We start from the raw sequence: 10,773 nt of genomic DNA, 5'->3' as shown, positions 1-10,773 counted from the left end.
AATTACCCCAAAAATAGCATACAGTTTATCTTGGCGGTCAAATGTAGTTACTTTGAGCAGGGAACAAATGAAAGGCCTATTAGCACAAACAATTAGCATTGTGAAAAGTAATCTAACATTGCTTATAATACCATTAATACTCCCAATTGTAATTATTTTTGGAACCAAAAATGCAAAACATAAAAAATAAAAAAAATATTCGGACCACCGGTAGTACCCCTATGGGGTGGTCCACGGACCCCAGTTTGAAAAACACTGGCCTACTGTAAGTAGCAGTAGGGGAAACACTCCTGTGGTGTTGTCAGTAATCTTGTTTAGGTTGCTATATCATTGTTGCTTTTTCATCTGATGACAATGTTGCAGGTAATATCTTTGGTAACCGTAGTGGTGACCACAGCTGATTGAACACATAGTCCTTCAGTCCACCTGCTGCTACACCAGGGGGCCGCGCTCCAGATGGTCTCTGATTGGTTTCTCACAAGCCCAGGACGGGGCCACTAACAGGCAGCATTAATACCACTGTGCGTGTGGTCTTCTGCACGTGATTGTGTTCATTATCATTTAGCCTACACATTTCAAATACAGTACCAGTCAAAGGTTTGGACACAGCTACTCATTCCAGAGTTTTTATTTTTACTATTTTCTACACAGACTGTGCAAAGCAGTCAACGCAAAGGGTGGCTACTTTGAAGCATCTCAAATATAAAATATATTTTGATTTAACACTTTTTTGGTTACTACATGATTCCATGTGTGTTATTTCATAGTTTTGTCTTCACTTTTATTCTACAATGTAGCAAATAGTAAAACATTAAGAAAAACCCTTGAATGAGTAGGTGTCCAAACTTTTGACTGGTACTGTACATATCAGGTATGTGTTTCCACAAACATCAGCCAGTCTACTGCCAGTGTGTGTGTTTTGTCAGGATGTAGCTGGCTGCCTACACGGCAGTGTTGAGCTGGGGCGTAGAGTGGTTCCATGAGGTGTTGCAGTGTGTCATATGTGGAGTTGCCCTGGTTAAATGGGTCGAACATGGAGAGGAGGCTGATGGGTAGTAAAGTGATATTGGACATCTCCCCGTCAAGACAGAAGCCACAGCTGTGCAGCTTTCCTTCTGTGCCTCACCTGCTCAAGCATGCAGAAAGAGCAAATCTGGAGGAATCGTGATGCCCATCTCAATGAATGGGAGAGAGGGGAAATTGAGAGGGAAAAAGGTAAGTGATGGTAGCTGAAGAGAGCGGGAAAGTAGAGAGCAGAGAATGTCTGGAGGCGTGATGCTCATCTCAATGCACCTCTGGCGTTGCACTGCTCAGATCATAGCACTGTATTTACAGACAGAAAAGGGAACAGAGTGTAGGGAGAGCAGAGATGAAAGGGACTGCACTGACCCTATAAACAAAATTGCAGGGAGCATGTCTTCTAAACGTTTGATTACCAAGGATATTTTAACCAGGAAATTGAAAGGGTCACCTGTGTGCCCGCTAGATGTGTATTCAGTGGTGGGTGCAGGCCTGTGTAAAATCCAGACAGAGGTTGGTATATGGGGAATAGTCCTCAGCTGGCAGACAGGCTGCCCTCTAGACATTACCCTAATGCTATACACTGTAGGATGACACGCCCTTGTCCTGGCACACATGCCAGTTAACTTTCATTAGACACACTGCCTGCAAGCAGTCACTTTCACATCTGCTAGACAACCAGTCATTCCTCTACATGGCCGCATAGGCATTTCCCCAATGCAAACACTGTTCCAGCAGCTTATTACCTCTGCTTGTACTGGCTCAGTCATATGACAATCTATAGAGCTTGTGTGAAGTTACCTTCTGGGGGCCTGTTTACAGAACACCTGATTTCCATTTGACGCATTAGCTTGGAATGAATTCCTCAAGTAGTCAAGGCACATGACCAATTACACTTACCTTGAAAAGGCACCACCTGTCAGTGTCCAAGCATACATTTTATTTTTTTTAAAACACAAGGGACAACCCTTCAGAAATTTGCAGCCAATGCATTGCGATAGTAAGCTTGCATGGCTTAACACATCTCTACAACAAAACAATGATCCAAGGTGATTGGCAGAAATCAGAAGCACCCTGTGCCCAAAGTGTTGAAAGCAAGATCAGTTCTCTAGTAAGGTCAAACAAAAACCCATCAACATGCATATTAAAAAACAAGCATTTTATTTAGCAAGCTAGTGGATCACAAGTCAATGTGTATCTGCTACTAGGTCGTAGTCATGCCCTCATCCCAAGCAGAGGTGGATCACAAGTATTTCTCAGGCCTGGCAGGTGGTTCTGGTTGGGTCAAAATCAGCTCCCCACTGGACACCACGGTAGTCTCTCCATCCAAAGACTTCACATCTCTCCCTGGAGGAACAGAAGATGTATTAAGTCATAATGCCTCAAGCACTAAATCCAACTTATGCACAAAACAGTTTAGTATTTCCAGCTACTTTCAATCCCTGGTCAAATTAAGGTTAGGATGTATTGATGTTTGTGCAAATGTAAACCCCATAGTGCTCTAGGACCAGGATTGATGGCCATCACTTAAAAATAATTAAAGCTAGGTGATCAAATTTAAATCCATCCCAAGGTGGAAGATTACAAAAAAAGCCAATTACTTTGCCTGTTGCAGCTCTGTTGACAGGAGTGGTTCCCAGTAGCGGAGCACACCTCTGTACTACAGTGAATGAACACCTGGATGGAAGGAATGTTGGCATTTATTGGGATGAGTCATGTACTAGAGGCAGCAGAATTTTTATAATGGCCAATTTGACTTAACAGCCATCCCATCTAGTGCAAAATGCTCAGTTCTGCCTCCAGGGAAAGACTGATAATGAATGGCAACCTGTAGGTAGAAAGCAACCCTTTAGCAGATGCTCTTATCCAGAGTGACTTACATGAGCAATTAAGGTTTAGCAGCTTGCTTAAGGGCACAGATCTCACCTACTCAACAATTCGAACCAGCAACCTTTCAGTTACTGGCCCAACACCCTTAACTGATAGGCAGCATCAAATAGCGACAATTATGCAAGCCATTTAAAAGCCGTCACTGCTGGCTTTCAACTAGTGACTTGGACGGGAGTGGAGTGGACTTCCTGGCCAATCAGTCAACCATCAGGGAGAAAATCCCAGCAGACCATGAGGCCTTCAATGAAACAGCCCTGCTGTAGTAAAGTAAAGATGCAGTACCCTGTCCTTTAGAGGGGCTAAGGTGTGCGCATCCACAAAAGTGAACATCTTGACCACAAAGCGTTTGTAGTGGGTGGGGAACACGACGCCAGACGAGCCAGCCACAGGGATCACAGAGGTCATGTAGCGGTCATCCTGAGACGGACACCTGGAGGGGGGAGAAAGTCATTGTTTGTACAACTCTAGGATCTTCCTAAAGTTCCTAGGTTAACATCCTGGTTGGAAGAGCCCCAGTTAGTTTACATGTAAGCACAGATTTAAAATGAAAGTTGGAAAGGAGCAATACATGGGGAGGGGGGGGGGGGGGGGGAGCAGCAAGGCAACCATCTTGGTTCTCCAGTTACCCATCAACCAGGAGGTCCCACTTGGGCAGGCTTAGAGGACTGGGGGTGGAGGTGGCCCAGCAGTGCTCCAAAGTCAGGACCAGGTTAGAGTCAGTCCTCCTCTGGATGTAAACCTCAACATACACCGGCTCCTTCAGGACCTTGACAACTGGGTAGTCTGTCTCACTGTAGTAGGAGGTGTAGGCTTCCACATCTGTGGAGACAAAGGTTAGAATTCAAACACTTGAAGTGTAAACCCAGGAAGCAACACATTTGAAAGTCTTTATAGAAGACAAGTTAAGGAACCAGGCATGTTATGCCACAAGTCAATTCCCCCCCCCCCCCCCCCCGACACAACTACAAGCCATTAATGAAAGATTTTATTATTCCAACAACTTACCTTCCACACATCCCTTGATGTAACATTCTCCGCTGGCCAGTCGGAGCGCCACGCTGATGGGTCCAGGAACAGCAACCGGAGCAGGTGGCGCAACAGTGTTCACCTCAACAATCAGTGCCTCCACTGCAGTTCCAGAGTACCTACACTGGAACAGCAGCCTAGGAGAGAAACATTTGTCCTGTTATGGAACGTACATTAGGACCACCAGTATCGGGTTTCTCAACATGGATTGTGTGGGCTAGCTAGCATTTGCTGGGTACAGCAACTCGAGCGTCAAATTGGATACCAGTTAGTGTCAGCTTCTTCAGTTAATTAGTCCCCTTGAAATATCTTAGAGATATCAAAAGAAAAAAAGTTGGAGCATTTAATTGAGCCGAGTGGAATTGGTTGTACGTTAAGCCACCGGAGAGAAGACCCACTCAAAATGGCTGTCTCTGGTGATTGAGCCACGAGGTCCAATCCCCACTTCATAGGAAGAAGTCATGCTGTTCTCGTAGACCACATAGCCACTGTCCTCCTGAAAATTACAGAACACATTTAGTTGGTGTACACCAACTGGTATATAACATCCAGGCTTTAAATTCAGAGCAGGTGTTCATTTTTATCCTCACATTAGATGAGGCACACTGGGTAATTACATAATTAGCCAGTTAACTACCAGGAGAGTAGAACCCCAGCAGTGTTTCAGACCAAGATATGACCCCCCCCCCCCCCCCCCCATGGAAGCCACAATGGATTGGATTCATAGATCAGACTTACAGTGCATGGCACATTAAAGACAGCTACCCACCATCAGAGTGGTGCCACATGCAGTGACAGGGAACTGGTATACGGCAAAGACTGTAGTGGTGCCAACAGGCTTACAGGGGGCATCCTGCCCACCAAGCAGACTAATGGAATCAAGGTCTAGGTTGGGCCGAGTGGAATCCCTGGCCACCACCACCACAAACTGACCGTCTCTGCTACACTGAACAGTCACTGGGGAAGGAGACGGCAAAGAGAGGAGAAGGCACTAACACTCCATAAATGAGTCTTATAAGTTAAGCTTGGCAAGGAGAAGTATAAGTAACGTGATATTGTAAAATACATTAGGAAAAACCAAAACGACAGTAGTTTACTCACCTGCTTTCCCATAGTAGCACCGCCACCCATCAAAGCAGCAGTTGATCGCTTCACATTGAGCAATAGTAATCACAGGGGTTCCACAAGTAATCATCTCCTCCTCCTTCACTTGGCATTTCTCTATAGGAGTGGAAGCCACTGGCCTCTGGATGACCTGCTGAGGCTGCGCGGCATAAGTTACAGGTCCAGTCAGATGCTGTGAACGCATTCCCCACTTCAGTGCGCCAAGTACATTGGCGCAGCAAACAGCCGCAATAACAACCGCCACTTCAACCCACCCTGCCATTGTTGTACAATATTGGACTGACTCCACTGTACTTCTGTAGCTTGCTGAGGCTTTTATACCTGAGATGTATTCATTACGGAAACCGTTTACCATTTAAGAACCAAACGGCCACAAACAGAGCAAAACAAGAGTTTCTATTTGACAAATTCAGGTAGGTCTGCCCCGTTTTGTTCCGTTTGCTTCCGATTAAGAAAAGGTCTGCAAAGGAATCGGCGTATTGAATATACCCCTGATTGAGTGTGTTGGTTTGGCGGGAGCCCCTCGTTAAGAGTCAAGCCGTCGCCAGCCCTGGGTAGTTAATCAGTCAGGGCCTGGCAGGTGCAGCTCATTGACGGCTCATTTGGCTCTAGAGAGCGATCATTACCTAGGGATTGTGTCTATCAAATTGGCCAATTTAAATGCTGTGAAATTGATAAATTGTCTGTATCACTGGATCCGTCTCAGTAGTCGAAAGTTGCTTCCGCTTGTCTCCTGTCATTTTCACTGATCTGAGAATATAGGCTACAAAATAACCAATATTCAAACATTTCCTTTCACCAGTCTTCTCAGCACAAACGGAGAAAGGAGGAAACCATATTGGACTATTGAGATACATCCTCTATTAGTCTCCTTCACTTTCTCTCTATCTCTCTCTCACCTTTTTCTTGTCGCCCCTTCTCTCCATCCTCTCTCTCTCTCTCTCTCTCTCTCTCTCTCTCTCTCTCTCCCATGTTTCATCACAGGAGGTTGGTGGCACCTTAATTGGGGAGAACAGGCTCGTGGTAATAGCTGGAGTGGCATAAGTGGAATGGTATCAAATACATCAGACAAATGGTTTCCATGTGTTTGATGCCATTCCATTAATTCCGTTCCAGCCATTATTATGAGCCACGCTCAGCAGCCTCCACTGTGTTTAATGTATAGTTTCAAAAGGACTTAGGCACTGAAAAATGATCAAATAATCTCATTTTCTATACTGCTCATCAGTCTCTAGGGATTGGTCAACACCATGAGCTTGTGCCTATCAAAGGGATAATTTGGATACTTGATTAATGGTCTGTGCTACCTCATTGGGTCCTTCTCAATAGTCTGAAGATGCTTCCTCTTCTTGTCCCCTCTCCTTCATTTTCACCAAAAATCTATATGAGGGACACCTTTTAGCTATCCCCTAAGACTATTGAAATGCAGCCTCTATTTCTCCTTCTATCTATCCCTCTCTAATTCTCTCTTGCCCTCCCCCTTCTCATCCCTCTGTCCTTCTCTCTCTCCCATGTGTGATTAATGTATTATATTAAGCAGAACTCAGAAGCTGGTTGTGTATGCTGAGGGTCATAACGAATACTTCAAAATGATCTAATATTCGCTTTCTCTTCCCTTCCTCCCCCCTCTCATTTAGATGTATGGGCGTTACACACAGGAGCTCGGTGTGTACGCCAAGGAGGAGGCGGCCCGCCTGCGTGATGGCGGGGGGCTGCGGAGGGTCACCAGTGTTCGCAGTCGGTCGGCAGAGCTGCTGGAGTATGAGAAAGACCCCTGCGCTAAGTGTCATGGTGAGAGACGGACGGTAACATGACCACTCATATTTACTGAGATGTCTAATGACCTCAACATGACCACTCATATTTACTGACCTGTGTAATGACCACAGAAAGACTACAGTGCCAAGTATCCGAGTGAGCGAGTACTGTGCTGCTCCTATGACTGCACCACAACCACTGAATTGACAGCATCATCCTATGCTGCACTAACCACCTCACTGACCATAATCTCGGTTAACCCAGAACTAAAGTATTGCGTAATTGGTCAGATGCTTTTAACTAAGAGAAGAGGGAGAACGGGGATCGGAACCAGAACAAAGAGCTCCACCCTCTCTCTTTGCAAGTTACGGGCATGTCTATGGGCCAAATGTCCCTTCCCCTTCTTAAATTCGAAAAATGATAACACCTGCGAACTCGTGATTTGCCCAAATAACCAGTGACGAAAAAACCCAAGCACCGAAACTAATGTTGCTCGGGATCTCACGCATCTCGTTATATCATGACAGGTCTGCTGTACCATGCATGTTCACCTCGTCTTTCCACGAGAGATAACCCAGACCATAACCTGACCTGACCGCTCTGCCCTATTGAACACAGAACACATTTGAAGAGAGGTTCTGATATTATTGGTGCCTCCTATCAGCCTCTAAATGAGAGAGGTGGGTAAAGTTGACGCTTATGACACAGCATGATGACTGATGAGCAATCCTGTGCCGTGGCCTCGTGGGTGACGACACTGCTCTTCTGTCAATGTAAAAACAGCCCCCTCTGCTGGTAATGAATGGTCACTTAGTGTGTCTGTGATGACGAGGGCTGCTGTTGTGCATGTCAATAGCTCCTCACCTTCATCTTCATCTTACTGCGTCACGCCTTTCAACCTCCTGGCTTTTCTCTCCAGAGTAGTACAACATGATGAGGGACAGGAACAAGGACAGGATGTGCGTGTGAGTGCGTGTGTGACTGAGAGAGAGAGGGAGAGGTAGAAAGAGAAACAGAGAGAGAGGGAGAGGTAGAAAGAGAAAGAAACAGAGAGGGAGAGGTAGAAAGAAACAGAGGGAGAGGGAGAAAGAGAAAGAAATGGAGAGAGAGGAGGAAAGGAAAATAAAGTAGCATCTCTATCTCTGTAGGTGTGATTTAGAATGCATGTGACTGTGTAGGCTGAAGTTTATGGCTGTGTTCCAACTGCTTTCTCTCCGTGTCTCCTACACACCGTGCCCTTGTGGCTACTGAGCCGATTACGATTGGATAGGTGAAAGCATTATCGTAAATACTCTGTCTAGCTGACTGGAAAAGAGCGTACTGAAAAGATATGTAGCCAGAGTTGGTTGGTTTAGGGACTTTTTCCTCTGTTAATAAGCTAGCTATCAGAAGTAGTTACTGATCAAGTGTGGTACCTATTGTTGTGTTCAGTGACCAATTGATTTATTCTCAGTCTATGTACGAGAGAGAGAGAGAATATTCAGTGACAGTATATGTGTGTTTATATTTGTACTAGGAAGCCTGGTTTCCGTTCAGGCTAGAATGAATGGTGGCCGGCGCTTAGGATAAAACATTTCTATAGAGTTAAAAGGGTACTGGCACTCAAACCTTGAAAAGGAATAACCCAATGAGGCCGAGATGCAAAAACATAACAAAGGGGGAAATTTAAAATAGAAGGACACAACTCGGCCTCTCTTCAATAAGACTCTTGAGTACCAGCGAGATCTTGCAACGTTCTGGTACATGTTGCATAACTTGAGGAGAGCAGAGCCCAGCCATCCTCCCACCAGAGGAGTAGGAGGATGAGTGTTTGCCTCTGTTCTATTCTCTCTGTGTGTGTGTGTGTGTGTGTGTGTGTGTGTGTGTGTGTGTGTGTGTGTGTGTGTGTGTGTGTGTGTGTGTGTGTGTGTGTGTGTGTGTGTGTGTGTGTGTGTGTGTGTGTGTGTGTGTGCCCTCTGTTCTAGAGAGTCACGGTTTGAGAGCCTTGCCTACATACTCCGTCAAAAAGCTGAGCTGCTCATCGTGACGGTTAGCTTTAGAGAGCGAAAGCTGGTTAGCTAAGATGGAGAAAGCGCTAACATGCTACGCTAACACTTAATCCAGCGTGACTGACTCCTCTCACTCACCACCATTGGCCGTCTACTGTATTCTATGTTGTACATGTAGATCTCCTGCATTTTATTGTGATGATCCGCGTGCATCAACTTCCATAGACCGCGTGTTGAAATCAATATTTTTTACAACCTGGAGTTGTGTGGGAAAGACTTGAGCCCAGATAACAGGTTGTGGTTTCCAAAGTGTTTCCGGTATTTATTTATCTGTTTGAGGTGTTCCTCGAGAATTCATTTGAGATGTGCCAGTGCCTCTCATGAAATGGGCTTTTCCCATTTCGTGCACTGGTTGCTCGTGATTGTTGTAGCCTATGCTTGCGCTGAGGGAATTTACACTCACATTTGTTTTGATTGCTTTGACCCACATGTCATTATATCATTTATTTTTGTACGATTCATATTACGAACAGAATAAGCAATTCAATACATAGTGATAGAAATATGCATCTGGCAGACCGTGTGTGTTTTGGATTGAGAAGAAGACGTCTGTCACGCTGCTGTGGATATAAGGACGGGCCAAGTCGACCATGCAAGCACCGGGCAGAGGGCCACCCACCACGTGCCAAACTAGTGTGTGTTCGTGTGTATCTGTTAGCCAGAACGTCCTCCTGAGATGACATAGGTACCACTAGCAGTGGTGCCACTAGTCGATGGTGGGACCGCTAGTCTGACTTATTGCCGTGGGATATCGTGGAACAGTACGACAATACTTTCCTGTGAACATTTTGTCAAAAATGTCGACCGACCTCTATTGTGGAAAAATCTGTACAACAATAATTTCCAGTGAACCTTTTGGATCCCATATATTTTTATGCTGTTTTCAGAAAAATGTGAAATTACAAGGCCATATACATGATTAGGGGAGAGAAAATGGGAGGTGGGAGGGTTCAACGCAGGAATTAGACCCCGGTCTCCATCGGGGGCACATGTGTGTCGAGAGAGGGGAATGTTACCCCTTGATCCCGGACCTGCACACTGCGAACATTTTGTCTGAAAATTCAACCTGCACAAAGACAAATTCCCCCAACGAACCAACCGAGTAAGTTGAAATGGAATTTCATTCAAAATTCTGTCTTGTAGGGGACTCGCCTATCAAGATAACAATGAGAATACACAGTGAGCTCCAAAAGTATTGGGACAGTGACAAATGTTTTTTTTTTTGGCTCTGTACTCCAGCACTTTGAATTTGAAATTATACAGTGACGACGAGGTTAAACTGCAGACTGTCAGTTTTAATTTGAGTATTTGGTCCCATATTGATTACATCAAGCTTGTGACTCTACAAACTTGTTGGATACATTTGCTGTTTGTTTGGGTTGTGTTTCAGATTATTTTGTGCCCAATAGAAATCAATCAATCAAATGTATTTATAAATCCCTTTTTACATTAGCAGATGTCACAAAGTGCTATACAGAAAACAAGCCTAAAACCACAAACAGCAACCAATGCAGATGTAGAAGCACGATAGTTAGAAAAAAACTCCCTAGAAAGGCAGGAATCTAGGAAGAAACCGAGAGAGGAACCAGGCTCTGAGGGGTGGCTAGTCCTCTTCTGGCTGTATTGGGTGGAGATTATAAGAGTACATGACCAGATTGTTCTTCAAGATGTTCAAATGTTCATAGATGACCTGCAGGGTCAAATAATAATCACAGTGGTTATATAGGGTGCAACAGGTCAGTACTTCAGGAGTAAATGTCAGTTGCCTTTTCATAGCCGAGCATTCAGAGGTCGAGACAGCAGGTGAGAGAGAGAGAGTCGAAACAGCAGGTCCGGGACAAGGTAGCACGTCCGGTGAACGGGATAGGATTCCATAGCCACAGGCAGAACAGTTGAAACTGGAGCA

General features: G+C 45.1%; 2 protein-coding genes across 2 annotated transcripts in view; one reads left to right on the top strand and one right to left on the bottom strand.

The window, feature by feature from the left end:
• Positions 1–2,169: 2,169 nt before the first annotated feature.
• LOC106568862 (zona pellucida sperm-binding protein 4) lies at positions 2,170–5,458 on the bottom strand. Its single transcript, XM_014139603.3, has 8 exons — positions 5,038–5,458; positions 4,706–4,893; positions 4,335–4,432; positions 3,916–4,073; positions 3,537–3,729; positions 3,193–3,340; positions 2,622–2,697; positions 2,170–2,367 (listed from the first exon to the last, which is right to left on the bottom strand). Exons 1-8 carry the CDS (start codon positions 5,414–5,416, stop codon positions 2,264–2,266), a joined length of 1,344 nt encoding a protein of 447 aa, XP_013995078.1. The 5' UTR covers positions 5,417–5,458; the 3' UTR covers positions 2,170–2,263.
• Positions 5,459–6,617: 1,159 nt separating this feature from the next.
• The window catches only part of clcn2a (chloride channel, voltage-sensitive 2a), a 43,243-nt gene continuing 39,087 nt past the window's right edge, over positions 6,618–10,773 (top strand). Inside the window, exon 1 of the mRNA XM_082960815.1 lies at positions 6,618–6,852. Coding sequence (XP_082816941.1) covers positions 6,699–6,852 — 154 coding nt within the window. The 5' untranslated portion in view covers positions 6,618–6,698. The remainder of the gene's footprint in view (positions 6,853–10,773) is intronic.

Source organism: Salmo salar, chromosome 14 (genome assembly GCF_965601325.2).
Source record: "Salmo salar chromosome 14, fSalSal1, whole genome shotgun sequence".
Classification (NCBI taxonomy): domain Eukaryota; kingdom Metazoa; phylum Chordata; class Actinopteri; order Salmoniformes; family Salmonidae; genus Salmo; species Salmo salar.
This window is presented reverse-complemented; position numbering and strand designations above follow the sequence as displayed.